This window comes from Capricornis sumatraensis, chromosome 3 (assembly GCF_032405125.1).
Source record: "Capricornis sumatraensis isolate serow.1 chromosome 3, serow.2, whole genome shotgun sequence".
Taxonomy (NCBI): domain Eukaryota; kingdom Metazoa; phylum Chordata; class Mammalia; order Artiodactyla; family Bovidae; genus Capricornis; species Capricornis sumatraensis.
In genome coordinates this window covers 156,550,168-156,576,396 of record NC_091071.1, presented here as the reverse complement: position 1 = coordinate 156,576,396, position 26,229 = coordinate 156,550,168, and the positions used below count along the sequence as shown (strand labels likewise).

Below are 26,229 nucleotides of genomic sequence, written 5' to 3'. Positions count from 1 at the left end.
TGCATGAAAAACATGTTGGAAACACACTTATACAGAGATGGAAACAACTTGAAAGTTTGTGTACTGCTTTCTAACTAAATAATAAAAGACATTACCTGAAGGAACTGCTTGTGGAAATTTTGTTTTCATTGGAATATGTGTGTGTGTGCGTGCGTGTATGTGTGTGTGTGTATGCACATGTGTGTTAATTCACATGCATGTCAGTAAATTAAATCACATTCACACACTGAATTTCTTGGCCAAGTTACTAGTTTCTCTTCAGATCTCAAAAAGCACACTTATGGTCCTACTTGATTTGGCATCTAGTTTGAACAACTCCTTCTGGCAGCATGTCCTTATGCCTTGCAGCCAAATACCTTTTTAAGTTTATGTCTTTCAAGGACAGCTTTGTTTCAGCCACATGCTGCTAGCCTTTTCCACTGCACCCCCTCCTTGCCTCTGCTATAAAAACATCAATAGATTCTTGTTGTCTAAAACTGAAACAGGAATTATTTGACTGACATTGTGCTGTGCTGTGCTTAGTCGTGTCTGACTCTTTGCAACCCCATGGACTGTAGCCCACCAGGATCCTCTGTCGTGGGTATTCTCCAAGCAAGAATGCTGGAGTGGGTTGCCATGCCCTCCTCCAGGAGATCTTGCCAACCAAAGGATCGAATCCAGGTCTCCTGCATTGCAGACAGATTCTTTACCAGCTGAGCTACCAGGGAAGCCCTTGACTGATGTTAGTGCCCTTCAAAAGTTGGTGCAAAACCACACTAGTGGCTTTGAAACACTATCTTAACTCACGCGACATCTCAGCTAAACTTGGAAGTGAGCGTGAAGATGAGAGAGGTCCAGACACTGACTTGGGTAAGTTAATGCTGTTTGCTCAGTAGTGTCTGACTGTTTGTGATCCCATGGACTGTAGCCTGCCAAGCTCCTCCAGCCATGGGATTCTCCAGGCAAGAATATTGGAGTGGTTGCCATTCCCTTCAGGGAATCTTCCTGACTCAGGGATTGAAACTGTGTCTCTTAACTCTTCTGTACTGGCAGGTGAGTTCTTTACCACTAGCATCACCTGGGAAGCCCCAACCTTGTTTAAACTGAACTTTTATTTTATTTATCTATTTATTTATTTTAGACTGCTTGGGATCTTGGTTGCTGCAAGTAGGCCTTCTCTAGTTGTGGGGAATGGGGGCTACTCTGTAGTTGTGATGTGCGAGAGCTTTTCATTGCAGGGGCTTCTCTTATTGCAGAGCAGGAGCTCCAGAGTGAGAGCTTCAATGGTTGTAGTGCAATGGGTTAGTGGCCCTTCAGCACACGGGATCTTCTTGGACCAGGACTGTGTTCGCCACATTGACAGGTGGATTCTTAACCACTGGACCACCAGGAAAGTTCTGAAATTTATTCTTAATTCAAGAGTTACCTGGGTTGTTTTTTACTGGTAGGAATGTAGATCAGTATAAACTGGGACACTCTTTCTTGATGGATATATAGGCAGAGGCTTCAAAAGGTTTATTCTTTCGAACAGTAGTTTGAATTTTATGAGTTTATCCTGATGTAACCAGAAACTTGAAGAAAAATTTTATGTACAAGGTTTCCATTGTAATATTCATAACATAAGAAGTGGAAACAATCTCAGTATTTAGTTATAAGGACTTAGATTTCTAGAATTTCATGATGGGTTTCTTATAAAGGACTAGAACATGAATAGCTCAAGAATGGCCTATTAAGTATTATGTATTTTTCATTATTATTATTATTATTATTTTTGGCCCTGTCTTGTGGCATGTAGGATCTAAGTTCCCACACCAGGGATCCAACCCACGCTCCCTGCAGCAGAAAGGCAGAGTCCTAATCGCTAGACCAGCAGAGAATTCCCTGTGCATGTATGTGTCTAACTAGAAATTGATATTGAGAGATTCTCACAAAATAATATTACATAAAAATGTATTACCAAGCTTCCTGGTTGAAGCGTGTATCATCTCTCACTTGAAACATTGTAAAAACCACTTTAGTCTCTGAATCCTCTCGTCTGCCGTGCATTCAGCTGTCCAAACCACAGCAAATCGGTTGTTAGTGAACATCTTTAAACCACAGTTTTGGCCCTTCTCTACTTGCAAGCTGTCAACGGCTTCTCACTTCTGGATCTCATATGTTGCATCTTTGAGCCCTCCTCCAAGGCCCTGAGTGTACTCAAGCTTCCTGTCCAGTGCTCTGAAGCTCCATCGGCCCCAGGCCTCTGTGCCCACTGTTTCTCCCCTTCAGCTCTTTCCTCACGCTGGCTCCTGCTCCAGGCCTCAGGCCTCATCTTATGCCTCCCTTCCTCAGAGAAACCTTACCTGACCCATTTATGCCCTGAACCATCTTACCCAGCCAAACCATGACAACCAAACTGGTTCAGGTAACTGCAAAATTCAGGCTTGATCTAGGACTCAAAAAGTGTCATGAAGACCTGATTATCTTCTTGTCTCCTGGCCCCCATTTCTTTGGTGATGGCTTCAAAGAGATGTGCACTCTTCATGGTGCTAAGATGGCTGCAACGGCTTCAGCTTCCTCCTTTAACTTCAAACCTAGTAGGAAGAGTGGATATACTTCTCCAAGAGGATTCCAGTTAATACCCCAGAATTCAGTCTTGATGGCTTGGGTTACTTAACTCCAAGCATATACCTGTTTCAGGACCAACTACTGTCTCTGCTGGGGAACAACACTTTGATCTTCCAGGATGCTGTCAGGCCATGTGCTACTCCTGAAGTGAAGAGTTATGTGTATGTTGGGTCTCCAAACCCAAACTGGGATTTCAGGCAGCAGGCAGAATGGATCCTGGAGAAGAAAGTAAATGTCTGTCAGGATTTCTGACATGTTTCACAGCACTCTTTCTTTTTGATAATTATGTACTAATGCATGTTATTTTAAAAAATTGTCTTCCCTGTAGCACTGCATACTTATCTTGAGAGGGACCATTCATATCCTTCCCCCTGCCTCACTGTTCTATGCCCAAGGGCCAACACAGTTCTTGGCACAAAGCAGATGCTCAATTAATATTTGTTCAGTAACTGTTACCCTGACCCCCCCAAAAAAGCCCCAAACAAGAAAACAATCAGTAGAATATAAAACAGTACATATGGTAGGATTCCCGTTTTTGTTTTAAAAACTAAATTTTGCTCTTGTCCTCTATGCCTGTAAAATACAAATCTGAAAGAAAATACACCAACTATAACCGTGGTTATTTCTTTTTTTAAAAAAATTAATTAATTAATGCATTTTACATTGGGCTGTGCTGGGTCGTTGTTGCTCAAGGGCTTTCTCTAGTTGCAGTGAGCAGTGGCTATTCTCTAGTTGCAAATTTCTCATTGCAGTGGCTTTTCTTGTTGGAGAGCACAAGCTCTAGGGTGTGTAGACTTCAGTAGTTGTGGCATGCAGGCTTAGTTGCCCTGCTGCAGGTGGGATCTTCCTGGACCAGGGATCGAACCCGTGTCTCCTGCGTTAGCAGGCGCATCCTTAATCACTGAATCACCAGGGAAGTTTCAACAGTGTTTATTTCTTGATGGTAAGATTAGGAATGAGGCTTTAAAATAACACTCTCCTATATTTGCCAAACCTACAGGGAACTTATACTATTTTTTAACTGAAAACGTTTTGAAAATATTCTTTAGAGATACATTGGATAAGGTTCTTTTATTTGGAATAAAACTGTCCAGTTTTGAAAAGAAAAGAAGTTTTCTGAAAACATAAGGCCTCAGACCACCAGTTTCCCCATGACAAGGTGAATTCCTAGACAATTCAGAGGGGATTACTGGGGATGTCGATTGCTTAAGACACTAACAGGAACACACTGAAGAACAGCGGGGCTTTAGTCAAATGCATGCTGCCATGGAGGAATTGCATAGGCTGGCTTTGAAGCTGGCTTCTTCTTTGTTCCTTCTATATTGTGAAACTTGTAGCTTGACTTTTCTCAATTTCCAGACAGTCAGTATTCTGGTTTATGGACTATCAGTGTTTTACTTTATTATCATGTCCCTGATTTGTAACGCCACCCCCTTCCCCTTCTGTGGTGGCTTTTGTATTCTCTGTTCTTTCTGTTAATGTGCAGTTATAGAGTCATCTGAGAAGTGAAACTCACAAATCAAGTTGACCTAATACCAGGGCTTTGTGCACAGAATTACACGAATCAGCTCACAGACGACCTGATCTGAATCATGTGTCACGTACCATGCTTTCTGGCTTCTGCTTATGATAGCAGATTTAGAATCAAAGGCACTTTCAGGAACATCTCCCCAGTAGAGCATCTTGATTTACAGGGGCTCTGGGTACTCCCTGGGGTTGGCCTTCTTAATAGTAGACCTGCTGTGAAGGTCAAAAGGGAGCAAAGATGGACTAGGGAAGTCAAGACTCAAAAATGCATGCTATTCCACTATGACCCATGGGTGTTCTGAATAAACATTCTTTATTCCCCAGTGTGTGTCCTGTGTGGTTCTACCAGGTGTGAGGCTTCAGCGGGAATCAACTGGAACCTCAGTGTCTTGATTCCAGGCTCATTTCTGCCTCTGATTAGTTGTCTGTGCTTGCTTTCGTCTCAATGCCTCTGAGATTCAGGCTCTCATCTGTACAGTGGGCAAAGAACTCCTTCTTTTGCAGGCTGTTTGAGGGCCAGATAAGACCACTTAAGTAAAGTATCCAGCACCAAGAGTGATTTAGGGTGTGATGTGGGAATCTGGAGGGAAGAACATTAGTGAGCAAAAGCCCAGGAGAGCATCCTCTGCCCTTCTCAGCAAGGTCATGTGGGAAGACAAAGGATGCCCTTATTCTCAAACCAAACTTTTCTAGTCTGGGCCACATAGTGAGGGAATTTTCTTCTGCTTTTCTCTTTTACTTAACTGTCATGACAAGAGCATCAAGATTTCTTTAGGCCTCACCTTTAGCATTCCCATCTCTCTCCAATGGCAACAATATCCTTAAAGCAGAAGCTTTGCAGAATGGGCAAGGTGAATGGGGCCCTGAAGTCAGATAGCAAGCAGGAGGCACAAAGTTTAGACTGAAGCCCAAAATGCCCAAGATAGGAAGAAAATGAACCTTGGGGGTAGAATTTGCTTAGAAAACAGCTCTTCTAAATTTACAGTAAATTGCAGATCCTCTGTCAGGAGGCAAACTCATCCCATAGCCTGGGGTTTAATTATTTCCTAAATAATCCTCTTCTAGAGTACTCTGGGCAGATGCCACCACACCAGGGGTGGAAGCCGTCAAGACAAGGAGGCAGTGAGCTTGTTGAGAATTTCTAGGTTTGAAACTGCAATTATCTTGGAAGATTTCGTAAACGAGTTGCCTTAAGGTAGGAAAGACCCATTCCCTCTTGCTCACCTTTTGACCTCCTCTCACTTAACTCCGGCCACAGAGGTTTTCTTTGAAAACTTTTCTTTCTTTTCTTCAGGGCACTGACATCTCACCTCCACATCTCATGTCACCTCCCTGGGGGAAGCCTTCCCAGGTGCCCCAGCTAAATAACTGTAGCTTCCCCTGTTCCTGTCCAGCAACCTTTACTCATCTTCTTGGTCTTGTTCTCACCTACTTAGTATTCATTACTTTGTAATGATTTATTTACTTGTTTATTATTTGTTGAGGCAAAAAGAGATTACAAGCTTCCGAAGAAGGTATCTTGCTGGTTCCCAGCTGGATCCCCCAGGCTCCTTGTGTAGGGCTCTGATTAATGTGGCTTGCTGTTTTTCAGTTGCTAAGCCACGTCCGACTCTTTGCAACCCCATGGACTGCAGCACACCCAGCTTCCCTGTCCTTACTACCTCCTGGAGTTTGCTCAAACTCATGTTCACTAAGATGGTGACGCCATCCAACCATCTCATCCTCTGTTGCCCCTCCTCTTCCTGCCCTGAATCTTTCCCAGCATCAGGGTCTTTTCCAATGACTTGGCTCTTCACATCAGATGGCTAAAGTATTGGAGCTTCAGCTTCGGCATGAGTTCTTCATGCATATTCAGAGTTGATTTCCTTTAGGGTAGACTGTTTGATCTCCTTGCTGTCCAAGAGATTCTCAAGAGTCTTCTCCAGCACCGCAGTTTGAAAGCATCAATTCTTCAGTGCTCAGCCTTCTTTAAGGTCCAACTCTCATATCCCTATTGGACTGCAGGAAAAATCATAGGTTTGATCGTGGGACTTTTGTTGGCAAAACAATGTCTTTGCTTTTTAATATGATGTCTAGGTTTGTCATAGCTTTTCTTCCAAGGAGCAAGCGCATGGGGTATATGGAGTTTATATCTCCAGGTCACCTGGGCTGGATCACACCGTACAAGGCAGATCTGAGGATATTCACCAGTTTTGATTTCCAGAAACCACTCAGGCAAAGGTTCTTAACCTTTTCAGGGTCACAGATCTCTTTAGGTATTTGCTAAAACCAATCGACTCAACCAAAAGAACATGAAAATGCACTCAAAAACACTACGTACAACTTAGGGTTTGGAGACTTCTAACGTCCCAGGTGGAAACTCAAGGCTTAAGAAAAACCAAGGGGAGAAGAAGAAAGATTAGGAAGTCCACGCCAGAGTCTTAGGAGAGAGTTCTTAAAATCGGGTCTGCTTAAAATGACCTATGTTCTTGGATTGTATACACACACACACATATGAAGAAATAAAAAACAACTCGGCGGCAAGAGATCGCTTCTGGTTCCGGCTCTACCAAATGCTCGCTCCCTTACTTGGTTCAGGAGAAGACAACCAGCGACACTTCCTGCCGCAAGTGTCTGGGGAAATCTCTTAGCCAGGTCTAATCAACGTTTGCGGAATGAATGAAATCACATTCACGGCGCGGGTGAATCAGGAAAGCAGCTCCTTTCGCGCTCTCCGCGCAGGGCTCCTCAGTGCGGAAGCCGCGGAGCTCTCGGTGCTCCGCGCACCGCAGATCAGGCCGGAGGCCGAGGTCTGCGCGCAGGTGTATTCGCACCTAGGGCCGCCCGCGCGGCGCGGGGCGGGGCGGAGCCAGCTGAGGCGGGGCGGGGCCATCGGGGGCGGGGCGGGGCAGGAGGAGGGAGCAGAAAGAAGGGAGTCGGGCAACGGAGGAGAGGGGAGGAGAAAGGAGGGTGAGAAGAGATGAGGAAAGGGGAAGAGCGGGAGGAGGGCGAGCAGGAGGGGGAAGGAGGGAGGTGCGGGGGCTGGGGGAGGAAGTGCGGTAGGGAGGAGCGGGAGGAGCGGGAGGGGCGGGAGGAGCGGGAGGGGCGGGAGGGGAGGCAGGGCAGCGGCGCGGGGCGGAGTCTGCGAACTTTCGCTTCGGGAGCATTGTGGGAAGCAGCCATGGTCTGATGCCGGCGCCTCACCTGTCAGCCGCGCCGGCTCCAGCGCTCGCGTCTCGCCCTCGCGTCCCCCGCGCTCGTCCCTCGCCGGCCGGGGACGGCGGCGGCCCGGCCACCATGGTGAGTGCGGACCCCGGCGGGTGAGCGCGGACCCCAGCGGGTGAGCGCGGGCGCCCTCCCCAAGCACCTGCCGCGCTGGGCCGGGCGCGCGGCCGGTAGGGGAGCAGCCCGGTCGCGCCCCGCGGTCCCCCACCCCGCCATCCCGACCCCGGCCCGGGACACCAGGGACCCCACCTCGGGTCCCTCGCGGCCACGGGGCGCCGCGGCTCCATTCATTCGACCGTTTTTGCTGAGCGCTTAGTCTGTGCCAGGCGCGGTGCCAGGCGGGAGACGTCGTGGGGACCCGGTGGAGCCCTGGCTGTTGGCGGCTTATCTTCTAGGAGGAGGATGTGGAAGGAGGGAGATGAGTAATAGACCAGTAAAATAGAAATAACTTCCGAGAGTAAGTGCTCTGAAGTCTCAAGTACAACCGGATGCAGGGATGGAGAGGCAGCTATAAGAGAGGGGCAAGAAGCGAAGGCCTCCCAGAGGAGGTGACATCCGAGCTGTTGGAAGTCCTAGGGGGCATTGCAGGTAGTGGGAGCAGAGAGAGCAAAGGCTAGAGAGGAGGAACCGTTGCTTCTAGTGGGACAGGTTGTCAGGTGCCAGATAAGACATCCTCATAAGCCCAGTTAAGGGGTTTGGATTTTATTCCATCCGAGTGGAGGGGGACCAGTCTGCAGTGATCCAGTTGAGAGATCCTGGTTGCAGTTGATGGAAGCAATAGCTTCAAGCGCCTCTCTCGTTCTTGCCTTCTGTTCAGGGCAGTTGTTTTTTTTTTTTTTTTTTTTTTGAGTATGCAGTGGCCTGAACAGCACCGAGTTCCACTTCCCCAGGTGAGCTCACTTCCCAAATCAAAGGAGGAACAAAAGTGACCCGCACTCTGCACTTGAGTACTCGCTGCAGGTGGAGCAGGAAGGCCCCGAGGGTTACAAAAGTTGATGGACAAGGAGGGCAGCGGAGTGCTGAGCTCCTGATCCAGAAGATCACAGATGGTGGTGCCTAGGTTTGGCTGCATAGACTGGAGGCACCATTGTTGTTTGTTGAGGGTTCCTTGTAAATACCGCATGGTGCAAAAAGGAACCTGTAAATAATGGAGCAACTCTCCTGGCTTGCTCAGGTTTCTCAAGGAACACAGTGACATATGTGCAGCACACTGCACCGTTTGCCTCATGAAGAATGGAATGAGGCCCTGGAGTTTGTGAGTTGCAAAAATCTTCCATCCAGAAAGCTGGTACAAGTTCTGGACAACACTTGCAGTGGAGTTTTATTTTTTCTTGCTGGTGTCAATGATGAGTTGATCAAAAATGTGCAGTTTCCCTTGTTTCTCATCAGACCTTGCCCAATGGGAGATATTGATGTTTTTGAGTGCTTGTGATAACCAACTCTATCTTCTACCTTCATGATCTCAGTTAGTTCGTGCAACAAGCAACCAAATGAAAGTATTATGCTCTTTGCTTTTTACCTGCTCTGACCTGTCCCAGCAACATGTCCTTGGATCGTGCCTTGACCTCTCTATGCCAGTTTGCTCATTTATAAAGTAGGGATAATAATTGATCCTAACTCATAAGGCAGTGGTTCTCAAAGTTTGGTCTGGGTACACTTAGGAGTCCCCAAGGTTTTTTAGAAGTCCAGAAGGCCAAAACTCTTTTCATAAGAACACAAAGGTATTTACCCTTTACACGTTCATTCCTACATGAGTATACATGATGTTTTCTCAAGGTTAACCTGACCTGGGAGAGTGCAGCAGAGTGAAGGCAAAAGCACAAGGCCAGTCCAGCTGTCCTCTATTGAGCCAGACTTTAAGGAAATTTGCCAAAATGTAAAACAATGCCATTCTTCTCATTTTTTTCCTTTGGAAAATATTGTTACTGTTCATTAAAGAGCTTCTGTTAATGTGTAATAGGTTTATTATAGTTTTTAAGTGAATTAATAAATTCATGGGGTTGCAAACAGTCGGACACAACTGAGCGACTGAAGTGAAGTGTAATAAGTATCTAAATTTTTTCTGTACTTAAATTCACAATACAGTAAACATCAATACAACTTACATAAACAAAAAGTCTTTGGGGCTGAAGTTTTAAAAATATATATACATGTTTTGCTTTGTTGTTTCATTTAATTAATACCTTATTTTTATTATTTGGGGCTGAGTTTTTAAGAGTGAAGAGAGTCCCAGGCAAGTTCTGTGCATGAATGCAAGTGAAAGCTGGTAGACCAGCTTTGCCCATTGTAAGTGCTCAGTGACTGTCACTTCCTATCTTTTATTACTGTCACGTGGCAGAGAAGCATAAGTGGCCCTCCCCATTGCCCAGCATCTCTAGGCTTTTTAGTGAGGATCGCTTTGTGACTCCTTGTTTTTCTTCTGCTTCGTTCCTGACTCTTGCTGCTAGGAAACTAGAAGATGCCCACAGCATCCCACTGGTACCTACACACAGAAAATGGTCCTTGGTTCCACTGGGCCAGTGATCTAGATTTCAAGTGCAGAAATTTCATACACTTTGCATCTAGGGGCAGTGCTTATAGCTGGGTAGTTCTGTTTGCATCAACTTTGTACTTTTGCACCCTGCCTTTGTTTTAGAAATCTCTACCTTGGGAAATAAAGCTAGGGTTGTTGTGTTTTCAGAGATCCCCACTGGCTGTGAGACCACTGCACTGAAACACTTAACTGGGGAGAATTTACTATTGCATGGTTGCCAGTGTTGATGGAAGAAGGAGAATTTTAAAACTTTGCTCCTTTATGTATTTGTTTTCCCTTGGACAGAGGAGCCTGGTGGGCTACAGTCCATGGGGTCAGAAAGAGTTGGACATGACTTAGACCACCACTGTCACCAAGCAGATATCAGTGATGATTTACAGGGTAAAGTTTGAAAGGCTTTCAGTTCAGTTCAGTTCAGTCGCTCAGTCGTGTCTGACTCTTTGTGACCCCATGAATCGCAGCACGCCAGGCCTCCCTGTCCATCATCAACTCCCAGAGTTCACTCAGAGTTGTGTCCATCGAGTCAGTGACGCCATCCAGCCATCTCATCCTCGGTCATCCCCTTCTCCTCCTTCCCCCAATCCCTCCAGCATCAAAGTCTTCTCCAATGAGTCAACTCTTCACATGAGGTGGCCAAAATACTGGAGTTTCAGTTTTAGCATCATTCCTTCCAAAGAAATCCCAGGGTTGATCTCCTTCAGAATGGACTGGTTGGATCTTCTTGCAGTCCAAGGGACTCTCAAGAGTCTTCTCCAACACCACAGTTCAAAAGCATCAATTCTTCAGCGCTCAGCCTTCTTCACAGTCCAACTCTCACATCCATACATGACTACTGGAAAAACCATAGCCTTGACTAGACAGACCTTAGTCGGCAAAGTAATGTCTCTGCTTTTGAATATGCCATCTAAGTTGGTCATAACTTTTCTTCCAAGGAGTAAGCGTCTTTTAATTTCATGGCTGCAGTCACCATCTGCAGTGATTTTGGCGCCCAAAAAAATAAAGTCTGACACTGTTTCCACTGTTTCCCCATCTATTTCCCATGGAGTGATGGGACTGGATGCCATGATCTTAGTTTTCTGAATGTTGAGCTGTAAGCCAACTTTTTCACTCTCCTCTTTTACTTTCATCAAGAGGCTTTTTAGTTCCTCTTCACTTTCTGCCATAAGGGTGGTGTCATCTACATATCTGAGGTTATTGATATTTCTCCCGGCAATCTTGATTCCAGCTTGTGTTTCTTCCAGCTTAGCGTTTCTCATGATGTACTCTGCATATAAGTTAAATAAGCAGGGTGACAATATACAGGCTTGATGTACTCCTTTTCCTATTTGGAACCAGTCTGTTGTTCCATGTCCAGTTCTAACTGTTGCTTCCTGGCCTGCATACAGATTTCTCAAGAGGCTTTGGGAACACCCTTAATAAAAATGCATGTGGACTTTGTTTTATGTAGTAATCATGCTTCTGAAAAGTTGAGGTGACTTTTAACATCACATTGTGAGCAAAATTGGGAAATTACCCATTGAAAGAATCTCAAGTGGTGACCCTTTTTGAAACATCAGTAAACACCTTCTGGTGTTGCAAGTCCAGTTCTCATACGTTATTTATCTAAAGTAAAATAGACTTATGTTAAAAAAAAGTCAAAGATTTTTTTATGTGATTTTACATTTGACTTGAGAGAGAGACCTTCCCAAACTGAACTGTAAAGTTATTCCTTTATCAGAATTCATGCTTGAATCAGCATAAGTTCTTCCTTTTCTTAAATAGGGTAATTCCAAACTTCTATGTGCATCATAATCTCATTGTATTACAGAGAAATGGGGACAGTGAAAAGGAGTTGCCAAGAATAAGGGTGGAGGTATCTAACTCTGAACCTGGAAACCCTGCTGTGAGTCCTCCTCCCCACCCGATGTGTCATTTTGATTGTCTCAGGATTAAATAAATTGTAACTAGCATGTATTGTTGTTTTGGTTGGTGGTACATATATACAATGGAATATTTCTCAGCCACTAAAAGGAATGAAATTACATCATTTGTATGTGAATGGACCCATGGCATATACATTCCATGGAATTCTCCAGGCCAGAATACTGGAGTGGCTAGCCTTTCCCTTCTCCAGGAGATCTTCCCAACCCAAGGATTGATCCCAGGTCTCCTGCATTGCAGGCAGATTCTTTACTAGCTGAGCCATAAGGGAAGCCCAGAAATACTGGAGTGGGTAGCCTGTCCCTTCTCCAGGGGATCTTCCCAACCCAGGAATTGAACCAAGGTCTCCTGCATTGCAGGCGGATTCCCTCAACTGACCGATGAGGGAAGCCATAGCTTTACGACACTGTAAAGCAACTATCAGTTTGGTTCAGTTGCTCAGTCATATCCTACTCTTTGTGACCCTGTGGACTGCAGCACGCCAGGCTTCAGCCTGTCCATCACCAACTCCCAAAGCTTACTCAAACTCATTTCCATTGAGTTGGCGATGCCATCCAATCATCTCATCCTCTGGCATCCCCTTCTCCTCCTGCCTTCAGTCTTTCCCAGGATCAGGGTCTTTTCTAAGGAGTCAGTTCTTTGCATCAGGTAGCCAAAGTATCAGGCCATCAGTCCTTCCAGTGAATATTCAGGACTAATTTCCTTTAGGAGGGACTGGTTGGATCTCCTTGCAGTCCAAGGGACTCTCAAGAGTCTTCTCCAACACCACAGTTCAAAAGCATAAATTCTTCAGTGCTCAGCTTTCTTTATGGTCCAACTCTCACATCTATACATGACTACTGGAAAAACTATAGCTTTGACTAGACAGACCTTTGTCAGCAAAGTAACGTCTGCTTTTTAATATACTCGGTAGATTTATCATAGCTTTTCTTCCAAGGAGCAAGCGTCTTCTAATATCATGGCTGCAGTCACCATCTGCAGTGATTTTGGAGTCCAAGAAAACCGGCAATCTTGATTCCAGCTAGTGCTTCCTCCAGCCTGGCATTTCTCAAGATGTACTCTGCATAGAAGTTAAATAAGCAGGGTGACAATATACCACCTTGATGTACTCCTTTCTTGATTTGGAACCAATCTGTTGTTCCATGTCCGGTTCTAACTGTTGCTTCTTGACCTGCATACAGATTTCTCAGGAGGCAGATCAGGTGGTTTCGTTTTCCCATCTCTTAAAGAATTTTCTGCAGTATGTTGTGATCCACACAGTCAAAGGTTTTGGCGCAGTCAATAAAGCAAAAGTAGATGTTTTTCTGATATTCTCTTGCTTTTTCTATGATCCAGTGGATGTTGGCAATTTGGTCTCTGGTTCCTCTGCCTTTTCTAAATCCAGCTTGAATACCTGGAAGTTCAGGGTTCATATACTTTTGAAGCCTGGCTTGGAGAATTTTGAGCATTACTTTGCCAGCATGTTAGATGAGTGCAATTATGTGGTAGTTTGAGCATTCTTTGGCATTCCCTTTCTTTGGGATTGGAGTGAAAACTGTCCTTTTCCAGTCCTGTGGCCACTGCTGAGTTTTCCAAATTTGTTGGCATATTGAGTGCAGCACTTTCACAGCATCATCTTTTAGGATTTGTAATAGCTTAACTGGAATTCCATCACCTTCAGTAGCTTTGTCTGTAGTGATGCTTCCTAAGGCCCACTTGACTTCACATTCTAGGATGTCTGGCTCTAGGTGAATGATCACACCATTGTGGTTATCTGGGTATGAAAATCTTTTTTGTGTAGTTTTTCTGTGTATTCTTGCCACCTCTTCTTAATATCTTCTGCTTCTGCTAGATCCATACAAAAAAAAACGAAAAAGAAAAAAAAAAAGCTTTTTACATCTAAAGAAAATTCCAGTTTGAGGGTGAGAAAGCCTCTTAACAGTAATGACCCCGCTCATCTGAGGTGTGATCTGACTGCTGGCAAGTACCTACTGTGGGTAGAGGGCTTGGGAATAGACACTCTGTGATGTTCTGTTCTCCCAAGAGGGTTCATCTACAATAGGCCCTTCTCATGTGTCTCCCAGCAACACCAATGAGACTTGTATTTACCCCTCACTGGGATTGTTCCTTCTGAATTCCCATGACTGGTTTTGTGACAAATACTGTCAACAGCTTACAATTTTTGTGTGGTATTTTATTTAAAACAGTGGGAAGGAAATGGTCAGCTGATTGTGTATCTGCTGCAAATACACAGCTGTTTTTAACATCTGTCCTTTCAGGTTCCATGAATTATTTTGTTACAGATGAAGACATAATGGATAAAAGAACCCCTAATACAAGTAAAGAAACCTCCTGTGGAAACGACCCTGGCGGTCCAGTGGTTATAACCCTGTGCTTCCAGTGCTGGGGAAATAGGTTCAATATCTGGTTGGGTAACTAAGATCCTACATGGAAATAAAAAAAAAGAAACCTCTTGAGTCCTCAAAGATTAGCATTCCTTGACATCTCTATAAATCATTCCTTCAATTTTATTTTCTTGTTACTATACAGAGATTTTCCCAGTGAGCTAAGGCTTCACTGAGGATCCTTCTTTCCTGGAGTCTATCTTTGCGTCTCTTATAGTCTCCCTTTCTGGTGTATCTAGTTTTACTCTGATGGAATTCTTTGCCCAGGAGAAATTCCCTTTCCACGGTGGGAAGCCCCCAAATCCTGTGATGTTACAGAATGCACACAGAGATCAGAGGCAGACACCCCTAAAATCCTCTCTGAAGTGTACTGAGCTGTCTTGCCAGCATTCTGAGTAGCTAGAGAAAATGAACTTATTGCTAACATGGGATAACTTAAGAATTTTAACAGTGGAAAGGGGGTACTGAAAATTGTTTCGATTAGAAATGAAATGCGGCTGACCATTATGAGGAAGCTGGCCTTCAAAAAATCTCCCACAAAGTCCAAAGTCTGAAAACTTCCCAACAGGAAGAACTGGGTTCTGAAATAGCTCTCTCTAAATGGTTTCTGGAAACTGCCTGGGGGAAAAGAATATGACCACTCATTAGTCCTTCAGTGTGATGGAGCATAGACCTATATTATGTTCAGTCGAGAACACAGGTGTGTGGGATTCTGTGTTTTATGTCCTTGTTGTATCTTCTCTAGCAGGGCTTCTGGGCTGCTAAGAAATGTGGGTGTGTGGCAAGGTTCAGTGGCCAGTGAGATGCTCCAGGAGTCTTCCTTCCATGTTGGGCCTATTAAGGAGGAGGAACTAAGGTCACATGTGGTCTGCAAACTGTGGTTCATCTGCCCTTTGTATAACCACCCTTGTCAAGGGGAGACTTCTGGAGATAAAAACAACCCATCCAGCTCATTGTAGATTAAAAGATTTTTTTTTTTTTTTTGCATTAAAACATCAATGTATTTGGGTCCAAAATACAAAATTCACATAAACTTTAAAAATAAAACCCTAAGAAATAGCTTGTTTCTGACTAGTTTGTTGTGTTCAGTCACTAAGTCATGTAGGACTCCTTACAACTTTATGAACTGCAGCTTGCTAGGCTACCCTGTCCTTCACTATCTCCCGGAGTTTGCTCAGACTCATGTCTGCTGAGTAGATGGTGTTATCTAAGGATTTCATTCTCTGCTTCCCCCTTCTCCTCCTCCCCTCAGTCTTTCCCACAATCAGGATCTTTTCCAATGATGAGTCAGCTCTTTGCATCAGGTGGCCAGAGTATTGACACTTCAGTTGCTTAAGGCTAACCCTCCAGGTCTCACACACCTACCTGCCTTTTTCTGCTATTACAGTTAGTTGGGAAGAGAAATTTGAGACAGTGTTCTAAGGCAGATGCCTGAAACATCTTTTCTGTAAAGGGCCAGATTGTAAATATTTCAGGCTTTCTGGGCCCTACAGTCTCTGTCCCCATTACCCACCCCTTCTGTTGCAGAGTGAAGGCAGCCACGGACAAGAGGCAAATGGCTGTGGTTGTGTTTTAATAAAGCTTTACTTACCAAAGCAGGTGGGAAAGCCAGAATTGGCCTGCACGCTGTGGTTTGATCTGTAGACTCATGTCCTACTTCAGGTTCCATTAATTCACTCATGTGTGTAGTTTTTTCCCTTTCTGGGGCCGCACTGCAAGAGGTGAAGAACTTCCCCAACCAGGGATTGAACTCGTGTACTCTGCCTTGGAAGCACAGAGTCTTAACTACTGGACCACCAGGGAAGTTCATTCATGTGTATATTTGACAAATATATTGAACACCTGCCCTAGGACAAGCAATGTTTCAGGCAGGACTAGCTATGTAATTTGTGGTGCGTGTGTGCATGCCAAGTCACTCAGTCTTGTCTGACTCTTTGTGGCCCTTTGGATTGTAGCCCACCAGATTCCTCTGTCCTTGGGGATTCTCCATGCTAGAATACTGGAGTGGGTTGCCATGCTCTCCACCAAGGGATCTTCCTGACCCAGGGATCGAACCTGCATCTCATGTCTCCTGCATTGGCAGGCAGTTTCTTTACCATTGGCGCCACTTTGGAAGCCCATAATTTGTGGCACTCAGTGCAAATTGAAAATGGGGGAGCCCTTGTTCAGAATTTATTGGGAATTTCAAGATGATGTCTGCAGAGTGTTAAATCAAGGATTATGCCTTTGTGAACCTATGGCCCCAGTGTCCATAGAAACCAGCCCTGGATCTGGGCCACAGAAATTGTATTAAATAACCCGGAAACTCTCCTGGAGGCCACTTTCTGGGTGGGGTGGTGGTGAGGGGAGTTCTGTAAGCTTTTTTAATATGTATTTTGTATCAAGCACACAGAAGAGAATTATACTCCCAAAGCATTTGTTAGTCATTATCTCACTTTTACTTCGTGAAAGTTGTAGGTGTTTCCCAGGCAGGTGGTGCAGGGCCCCTAGCAGTGTTGGTTTTGGTGGCTCTGTCACATCCTGCCACCCTGTCCCTTCTTGTCCTGAGGTGGTGGGGCCGTTCGCCCAGCTGCCTCACACTGCGCTTGGTCACTTCCTGTACACATTCCGACTGGATGGAGAGTTCAGAGCCGTATCTGTGCCCCCGCATCTGCCGTAGGTTAAATCCTTAGGTTGGTGCTTCTGCTGCTGACATCACGCTTGCGTGTGCGTGGAGCCCTGGGCGCAGGAGGCCATGTCTTCTCTAGCCCTCCCAGTTCTGCCTGATGGTCACGTGTAGTGTCGCCTGTCAGCTTAGATCCTATACATTATTTCCCTGTTTGTGTAAAATCAGGACACACACAATCCTCCATAAAACAGAAAACTTACAGAAGAGCATGCTAGAGATACTGATTGTTTTGGGGAAGAACTTTCAGCATCTCGTGTTTAAAAAGATTCACTTTTTATTGTGTTCTTTAGATCCTTCAGATTTTTTATATTTGAATGTAATACCTTTTAAATTATATGAAATATGACTTCAAATATATTTCCATTTATATTACTTCTTCAGCAAAACTCTATTTTTCTCTGTGTTTTATAACTTCTTAAGCTTGAGTGTGTCTGGAATTGGGATGGAAGCAGAATAAATTTCCTTAAAATACACACACATGGACATACATGCATATACACACACATACATGTACACACACATGCGTGCACACCCACAGACACTTTGTTCTTTTCTCTTTAAGTTGGGCTCTTGGCCAGGCTTCCAGGACCACTCTTTTTACCTTGCTTTTGAAGGATAATTAAGAATAGCTGAGGGGAAAAAAATGTGATCCAGCTTTCTCACTGAAATGACTCTGAAAGCTTCTGGTAATAAGATAAAATAATATTTCCAGTCACTTCAGCAGACGGAAGCATTAAAGCACAGAGATGTTTGTCTGATGGTCTCGGCTTGGCCTTGGTGGAATGTTCTAGCAAGATTGAGAAGTCCTGTCTCTGAAAGAGTCAGGAAGGATTAGTCAAGGCTGGAACCAGATTCAGATGATCACGGGATAGTTCAGCCCCCAGTTTTAGTGTCTGCTGCCCACTCACAGCTTCCCTTGGCTTCCTTAAAAAATATCAGGGCAGCAACTTTTCTTTATGCAGGTGATGCTACTAGAGGCCTGAAATAGATAAGTGTTTAAGTGTCAGAACTTCCTTGGGCTTATATAAATGTTGAGCTACACATTCCCGTGGGGGTGACCTGCATACAGCGTTTCAGGAAGGCTGTCTGCATTCAAGTCTGAAGGCAGGTATGGGACACAGGTGTGATGTGGTTGGAGGAGAATGTGCTGAGGCACTTGGCCCTGGGCCCCTGTGTGCAGGCTTCATAATCTGGGTTGCTGTGCTCTTTGCTGTCATAACTAGGCCCATTTCCTGAATTTCCCTGAAGATTTAATGAGCCAGTCCAATCCTGGCACACATTCCATCAGTGGTAAGCAGGATATTTTTAAGAGAAATAGGAAAAAGCTAAGGAAACACTTAAAACTAGGTTGCAGAGACTGGGGAGGTGAGAGAAGGTGAGGGCTGTGCGTGTGTGCGTGCTCAGTCACTTCAGTCATGTCCGACTCTTTGCACCCCTGTGGACAGTAGCCTGCCCAGGCTCTTCTGTCCGTGGGATTCTCCAGGCAAGAATGCTGGCTACTGGAGTGGGTTGCCATACCCTCCTGCAGGGGATCTTCCTGACCAGGGATTGGACTTGCGTCTGTTATGTCTCCTGCATTGTCAGGCAGGTTCTTTACCACTAGCGCCATCTGGGAGCCCTTGAAGGTAAGAGTTATTGTACAGTGATATCGTATTAAAAAATGTGATTCTAAACTCAGTGTATGTGTCTGAAATAAGTACTTGCCCTCAGTTTCTTTATAAGAAGACAAGTTCTCAATTCTAAGTGCCCTGAGTATGAGTCCTATAAGTCTGTTTGGCCTCAAGATTTTGATACTTTAAGAATTCACAAAATCTAGCCTGTGTTGACAATCTTTGCCAAAACTAAAGGGAAAGAGGGAGGCTTGACTGCATAACAAGGCAGGTCTGTCTCTCACATTGAACCCGAACTTTCAAAAAATGTGATGGGTGTACCATCTCTTAAATTTTGTTCACAACTGTCCACATGGTTGTCAAGGTAGAAAGGCCCTGGGGACAGACTTTTAATGAGTGTTCAGTAGGCTGCAGTAGGGAGAAAAAAGAAGATCCTTAATAAACGTTTAAGTGGTCATTACCACGCAGGGTGCTGAGTTCAGCATGATAGCCTTCCGAACAAACTTGTTGCTGACCACAAAAAAATTCACATTAAGAAAGATCAAATAAGCATCACTGTGAAATATGAATAGGGTCCCAAGTTGTTAATGTTTCATTGAACTTCAAAGTCATACTGAAAATTGCTTGGATGTTCTCCTCCCTGTTTCTAGGATCTTTTTTCTCCTTGAATGATTTGAAACAGAACCAAAGGCCAGTCTGCCTCTCCAAGAGACTCCAGGAGAGAACCTAATTAGGAACATACTGACTGTAAGACAAAATTTAACTACTGGCAGGTATTGTTGATAGACCCTAAGTTGATTACTCTGTCCAGAGGAAATGATAAATGGGCAAAGAAAACATGAATCACTTTTCAGAGTATTTTTTTTTTTTTCTTCGTCTGTTAATCCTTGTGTTCTTAACTGGGGAGGTTATTAGAAAAGAAAACTCCTCCAGTATCTCTTTCTTGATTCCAAGGAACTTGTGGTGTTGGGAAGAAATTTCTCGCATGCATAGCAAACCTAGGTGAGTATGGGAGTATATAATTAAGCTCTGAAGTATGTCATTCAGATTACATAATTGCTGTAGGAATTCTGCGGAGGAGGACAAGGGAGGGGCTCTTGGGAGAGACAGATGTTGGGCTGAGGCTGGAAAAGGAGGTGACCCTGCCATTAGCTTTTCAGGAAGACTGTGCATATCTGGTACATATGTGAGTGGGAAAGGGTTAATAAGGAGACAACACAGAAAGGTAGTATTAGGAAATTGAAGTCCTGGAGGAGGGCTTGCTGAAGGTCTGCCACAACAAACTGGTTTCTCACTGATTGTCCCATCTCTAACTCTGCCCTCTAGTCACCCCTGCTAAGAAATTCTTTATCCAGTATTATCAGAATGACATTTCTCACGTAGGCACTTTCCGGAAAACGAAAATGGATGAACTTTTTATTTTAGAGTTAAAAAATAGTAATATCTTCCTTAAATATTTAGGGAAATTGGTTAAAAGTAGCTTGAGGCTTGTCCAGAGTCAGGAGGAGCCTCACCTCACTTAACTACATGGTTTTGTAGGTAGAAAAGTTATGACCAACCTAGATAGCATATTCAAAAGCAGAGACATTACTTTGCCGACCAAGGTCCATCTAGTCAAGGCTATGGTTTTTTCAGTAGTCATGTATGGATGTGAGAGTTGGACTGTGAAGAAGGCTGAACGCCGAAGAATTGATGCTTTTGAACTGTGGTGTTGGAGAAGACTCTTGAGAGTCCCTTGGACTGCAAGGAGATCCAACCAGTCCATTCTGAAGGAGATCAGCCCTGGGATTTCTTTGGAGGGAATGATGCTAAAGCTGAAACTCCAGTACTTTGGCCACCTCATGCGAAGAGTTGACTCATTGGAAAGGACTCTGATGCTGGGAGGGATTGAGGGCAGGAGGAGAAGGGGATGACCGAGGATGAGATGGCTGGATGGCATCACGGACTCGATGGACGAGAGTCTGAGTGAACTCTGGGAGATGGTGATGGACAGGGAGGCCTGGCGTGCTGCAGTTCATGGGGTCTCAAAGAGTCGGACACGACTGAGCGACTGAACTGAACTGAACTGAACTGCCTTCTTAGCAGCCAAGAAAGAAGCAATGTTACTGAAGTTGCAAATGTGTTGCAAGGGATGTGTGTGTGTGTGTGTGTGTATGTATTAATATTTTGTCACTGAATGAGCTAGTTTCCTTGTGTATCTCTAAGAAACCATCTGCTGTTACCTTTCTCCATCACTTTAATGAATGTTTTGAAAATGAAAGCTTATTTTTTTAAACTTTTTATTTTGTATTGGAGTATAGCCTATGAACTATGTTGTAATAGTTTCAGATGAACAGAGAAGGGACTCAGCCATACATATACATGTATCCATTCTCCCCCAAACTCCCCTTCCATCCAAGCTGCCCCATAACTTTGATTAGAGTTCCATGTACTATATGGTAGGTCCTTGTTAGTTATCCATTTTAAATATAGCAATATGTATTTGTCAATCCTAAACTCCCTAACTATCCCTCCCCACTCCACCCCACAACCATAAGTTTGTTCTCTAAGTCTGTGAGTCTCTTTCTGTTTTGTAAGTTCATTTGTATCATTTATTGTTAGAAAGGGTTATCATACAATATTTCTCCTTCTCTGACTTACTTCACTCAGTATGGCAATCTCTAGGGCCATCCATATTGGTGCGAATGGTATTATTTCATGCTTTTCTAATGGCTGAGTAATATTCCATTGTATATAGGTATCACATTTTCTTTTCATGGAAGCATTAGGCAAACATCACTAGGAAGACAGGAGAGCATGGTATTTCGAAGGACCATTGGACTGGAAGATAAGGGAATTTGGGTCCTGTACCCAGCCTTGCCGGTAACCATGACCTTTATTTACCAGATTACCTAACTCTCTGGAGCCAGTTCTCAGCTGTTACATGAGGTGAGCGTGGGCCTGAGAAAGAATCTTAAAAATCCTTTCTGGCTCTCACAGTTTGTATCAGCTACAAGAAAATTGTTTGTCTCCCCAAACCTAGTATACATTATTTTCTGCATGTGTCAGATTCAGAAGCAAGGCTGGCCTTATTCTAAATCATTGATCCATATGTTCTTGTGTTGCTGATGATCAGGATCTCGGCTTGTCTTAAGTGCAGCCTGCAGGTGGGGTTGTCATGCACCATGACGGTGCAGCAGCTGTACCAACCGAGTTCATGTCACTGTATATGGAGTCATTGCACTGCTGGCCCATCAGTTTATGTGTGTGTTTTAGGTACAGGAGTAAGTACAGTTTGGGCTTCAGTCAAGTCAAGTGTGAAAGAAACACAGCATTATTATTTTGCTATAGGTACATATTTCCTGAATACCAACTGTGTGCTATACTCGGAATTGGAGATGATTAAGAGAGAAGAGACAGAGATGATTATGCTTCTGATTCCACAGGGAGGGAAAATGTATAACTAAAGCAAGTTGCATGCTACCCTGAAGTATGGATTTCTTTTGGAAATAGAGATGTAGTCGGGAAAGGACAAAGTACATGGGGAAGTGTAAATTTTATGGGAGATTCTGAAAAGGTGTTATAGGCTTGGTTTGGTGAAGAGTTTATTTCAGGCATAGGGGAGGAAGGAGGAGCTGGGGTGTGAGATGGATCCTAATAAGATGTGTTTCAGGTCCTGCAAGCAGATGATTGGTGTGGCTGCCTGTGGGACTGGGTTTGGGGCACACACATGCACACGCACTGAAACCTCCTAGAAACCTAGTCCCTTAGAAAAAGTGGAGGCATTTGGTGGAGGACGTTTTATGACGGAGAAGATTTGCTTCCTGTCGTTTGTCAGGAGGACAATCCAGAAAGGTCTGGATCCTTTGTTGTTGTTGTTCAGAAAGAGTTTAAAGTGAAGTTTAAAGTTTTATGTTCATTTTCTTTCATCTGAGGTAAGTTGAACAACCATGCCCATATCTCAGAAAAACTTGAATTTATCTTTTGTAATTTTTTTCACTTCCTCTTTATTGAGATGAACCTCCTGATCATGAGCTTGGTTGTTGGAGCAATGCCAAAATGCTGTAAAAAATGTTTTTGAAATATAACTGACATATAATATTAGTTTTAGGTCTATAGCATAATGATTCAGTATATGTATAAATTGTGAAATGATCACTGCAATAAGTCTAGTTAACATCTGTGGTCATTGCTTAAGGAAAAACTATAATCATTATATTTTTGGCAAATATTTATAACAAATGCTTCCATAATATACTTCCAACTTAGAATTATATTCTGTGCTAGAGTCTTGGGTATGGAAGCTAAAAATTGGGCCTTGAAAGAGTGACCAAAAAAAAAAAAAGACACAAATTCTTTTTAATTAACTGTGAAATAATATAATCACAAATGGAAAAGAACTTTTCTTTACAAAGCATCTTTTTTCTTTCCAACTTTTTTGAGATATAATAGACCAAAACACCTTGGGGTGGTATTTTTTTTTTTTGTAGCATCCTTGAAAGATCTATAATTAAACATCAGTTTTATCACCAACCGCCATATTTATTTATGGGTGCCAGAGACTTTATAGTTTATTTTGTAGTTATAAATTGCTAAAATTAGGTTAGATTTCTGAATTTGAAATAACTACTTAAAATTTTGGGCAAGGGAAAGAAATGAGAAAATAGAGTCTACTTTTCTTTCATTGCCTATTTCTCTACCCGGTGATGTAAAGAATGGTTATTTTTTGCACAAGTGATCCCCAAATATCTTTTGCATCCTCCCCTAAAAAAATTTCATGCTGTTTGGTAGATCTAATGAAAAAAGAAACAAGTGTTCAAAATTGAAGATGTTAAGTCCATCTTCAGCCCTCTCTGCACGTGACTAATTGCTCTGACCCTAAGATGGACCAGGCCAGCCCTGGGTGTGGTGTGGTGTTCCCTGAGCTGTGTAGGGAGCTGGAAGCCACCAGGTAAAGAACAGGTGTACTCTAGCAGTGCATATTTATTTATTAATACTGCCCACCCTTACTCATATCACATTATAAGAATAGAAAAAGGCCTTAAATATAATGAGATTTGAGCAGAAGGCCAGATTCATTATCATTGTAATTAGCCCTGAAATTACTCTGTTGGCAATTAAAATAGATGTAAACTATTTCCCTGTGACTGACTCTGTGACCATTAAATAATGTTTTCAAAGCAGCTAATGGTTTTTAGAGTTTTATGGGATAAGAATCCTTTCTGCTGCTGCTAAGTCGCTTCAGTCATGTCCGACTCTGTGCGACCCCATAGACGGCAGCCCACCAGGCTCCCCTGTCCCTGGGATTCTCCAAGCAAGAATACTGGAGTGGGTTGACATTTCCTTCTCCAGAAGAATCCTTTCAAAAATCTGCTAAAATTTCTGGACTCTTTCCTTAGAGCAATGCTCATAAATTCAAAATATATTTTTAGGAAGTCTACCAATACCCCCTTTCTTTTCCAGATTATTCCTAGACATTGGGCATTTCTTGTCAAGCTATAGAGTTCTATGTGAATTCAATACCTAGCCCTGCCATCTATAGCTTGATCACTCCAGGAAAGTCTTCTAAGTGTCAGCAATGTAATTTATTATTATGATTATTATTATTGTCTTCAATGTTGGTACATCACCTTGGTATGTGAATTAGTGCATATAAACATGCCCAGCATTTTGCCTGCCATGCAGTGCGCCATTTTTACCGATAAATAAAATTGTCATGTAGAATACTGCATTCATATTAGTTGGTCAGGAGGTTCGTGTCTCCTTGGAGGAAAGACTCCCAGGTAGGTCAGAAGATGATCAGAAGATTCTGTGGGGATCTTAGGACCAGAGTAGCAGGAGTTGGAGCACCAGGGCCAGTGTCTCCAGTGTCATCTGACTCATAGCTCTTGCATCTGTCTCCCCTTTAGGTACAGAAGTCAGCAGCAGACACTCAAAGAGGCCAGATGGAAATGTGTTTATAAATTCTTCCAAGTTGTCTTCTTTTTTTGAGGCCTGGAAACAGGTGCGGCTGTGAAGACCTTCTTCAGGCAGGCTACTGTAGAGTAGATCCTGGAGCCACGTTCTAGTTGTCATTCCAACCATCTCATCCTCTGACCGTGCCACAGTTGTGTTGACTGGAACGTGTCTTCTGCAGAGGAGTAATCACGCTGCCTATGGGCTATTTCAGTTGCCAAGTTGGGGGATTGCATGTAGGCATTTGTGAGCAGTCTGCAGTACTGTTGATTCTAGTGTCATGCATCTATTTAGCAGACTCCAAAGACTTGTGCAGTGTAACAGCGGTCCTGTCTCCACTGTGCATATATGTAGGTTGCCTTCAATTGTGTGGATGATGGGAAGACCTGAGGCTCTACAGTCAGGTCTGTGTTGGAACCCCTGTTGTTTACTATCCTTACAGCTCAGTCGTTAACGTAGGTATTACGGCACGTCTATCCATGGCCTTAGATGAACACTCACTGTCTTTTCACTGCTGGTGATTATCTTGATTGTGATGGCTTGTGGCCGCTCACATTTCCTGCTTCTCTTAGCAACGCTACGTGTTCATGCCTGGCTTTGCCCAAAAAAGGGCCATTGGATCTGTTGATTTGCTTCTGACAAATGACCAGCTGAAGTAGTTTTTTCAAATGTGTGAGAATGGAAAAAAAAAGCATCCACTCTCTGTCATGGAGATTTATCATAGAATATATTACTTACAGGGCTTCCCAGGTAGCACTAGTGTTAAAGAACTGCCTACCAATGCAGGGACACGAAAGACGCAGGTTTGATCCCTGGGTTGGGAAGATCCCCTGGAGGAGGGCACAGCAACCTTCTCTGGTATTCTTACCTGCAGAATCCCATGGACAGAGGAGTCTGGCGAGCTGCAGTCCATAGGGTCGCAAAGAATCTGACACTACTGAGGCGACTTAGCACGCATGTACACATATTACTTATATTCCTAATTTAACCAATTAACCTAGCTCATGACAAAGTTCATTGTGGTGGTATTATGTTCTGTGGAACGTGGAGTAATGTATAGATAAGAATGGTTTATGTACTTGGGTTATTTGCTGTGGAATTTTGAGCATTTTAGAGTTTAGTTGACAAGGACCCATTGCCTTAGTTTTTCTTACAAGGTTCAAATGCTAGGTTAGTTCTACAATATAGGCGATATTCATCTTAGGTTCATTTCTACCTCAGTCCTTAGGAATCTGAAGTTAGTTCATAAACCAGGAGGGAAACTGATTGTTATCTGTGAGTCAGACCCTAAAGACTCATTACTTGAAGCTGTCTAAAATTTAACCCAGTCTCTCTGTTTCCTTTGGATTATACCCAAAATCAACCTGGGATGGTTTCTCCAAGAATTAGTTCCTTCAGACTCTTCCTGTCAAAGAATGTGTCCTACCCTGGAGGCCATGGCTGGAATTTACCAACCAAGGAGAACCAATGACTGTTGCCATGCAAGAGTCTCATAAGTTTTGCAGAAATCATGATTCTAGAAAACCATAGGTTCTGGTTTATAGAACATTGACACTGACTTTCAGAATCCATGGTATTGTTCTAACTCTGTCTATCCTATTGGTAGAATGAATTAAAAGTACAAAATTCCGAGTCAAAAACAAAATCTCATTCTTTCAAAATAAAGATCAGGTCTTTGTTATTACTGTCAGCCTGATATCTCCTCTACCGCCTTAGGACCCTTATAATTTTTCCGAGCCTCGTTTTGATTGAAGTATAACTACATTTGAAATACGAAACTATATATTTTGCAAATGGTGGCTGTTTCCATGATCAGTGAGAATTTTGTTTGTAATATTTGGTAGGGTCATTGGAAAACCAGAG

At 43.6% G+C, this 26,229-nt stretch overlaps 1 protein-coding gene across 1 annotated transcript in view; it reads left to right on the top strand.

The window, feature by feature from the left end:
* The first annotated feature begins 7,304 nt into the window (after positions 1–7,304).
* AP1S3 (adaptor related protein complex 1 subunit sigma 3) overlaps positions 7,305–26,229 on the top strand; it is a 66,071-nt gene continuing 47,146 nt past the window's right edge. The window contains exon 1 of the mRNA XM_068969070.1: positions 7,305–7,392. Within this exon, the coding sequence (XP_068825171.1) occupies positions 7,390–7,392 (3 nt within the window). The 5' untranslated portion in view covers positions 7,305–7,389. The remainder of the gene's footprint in view (positions 7,393–26,229) is intronic.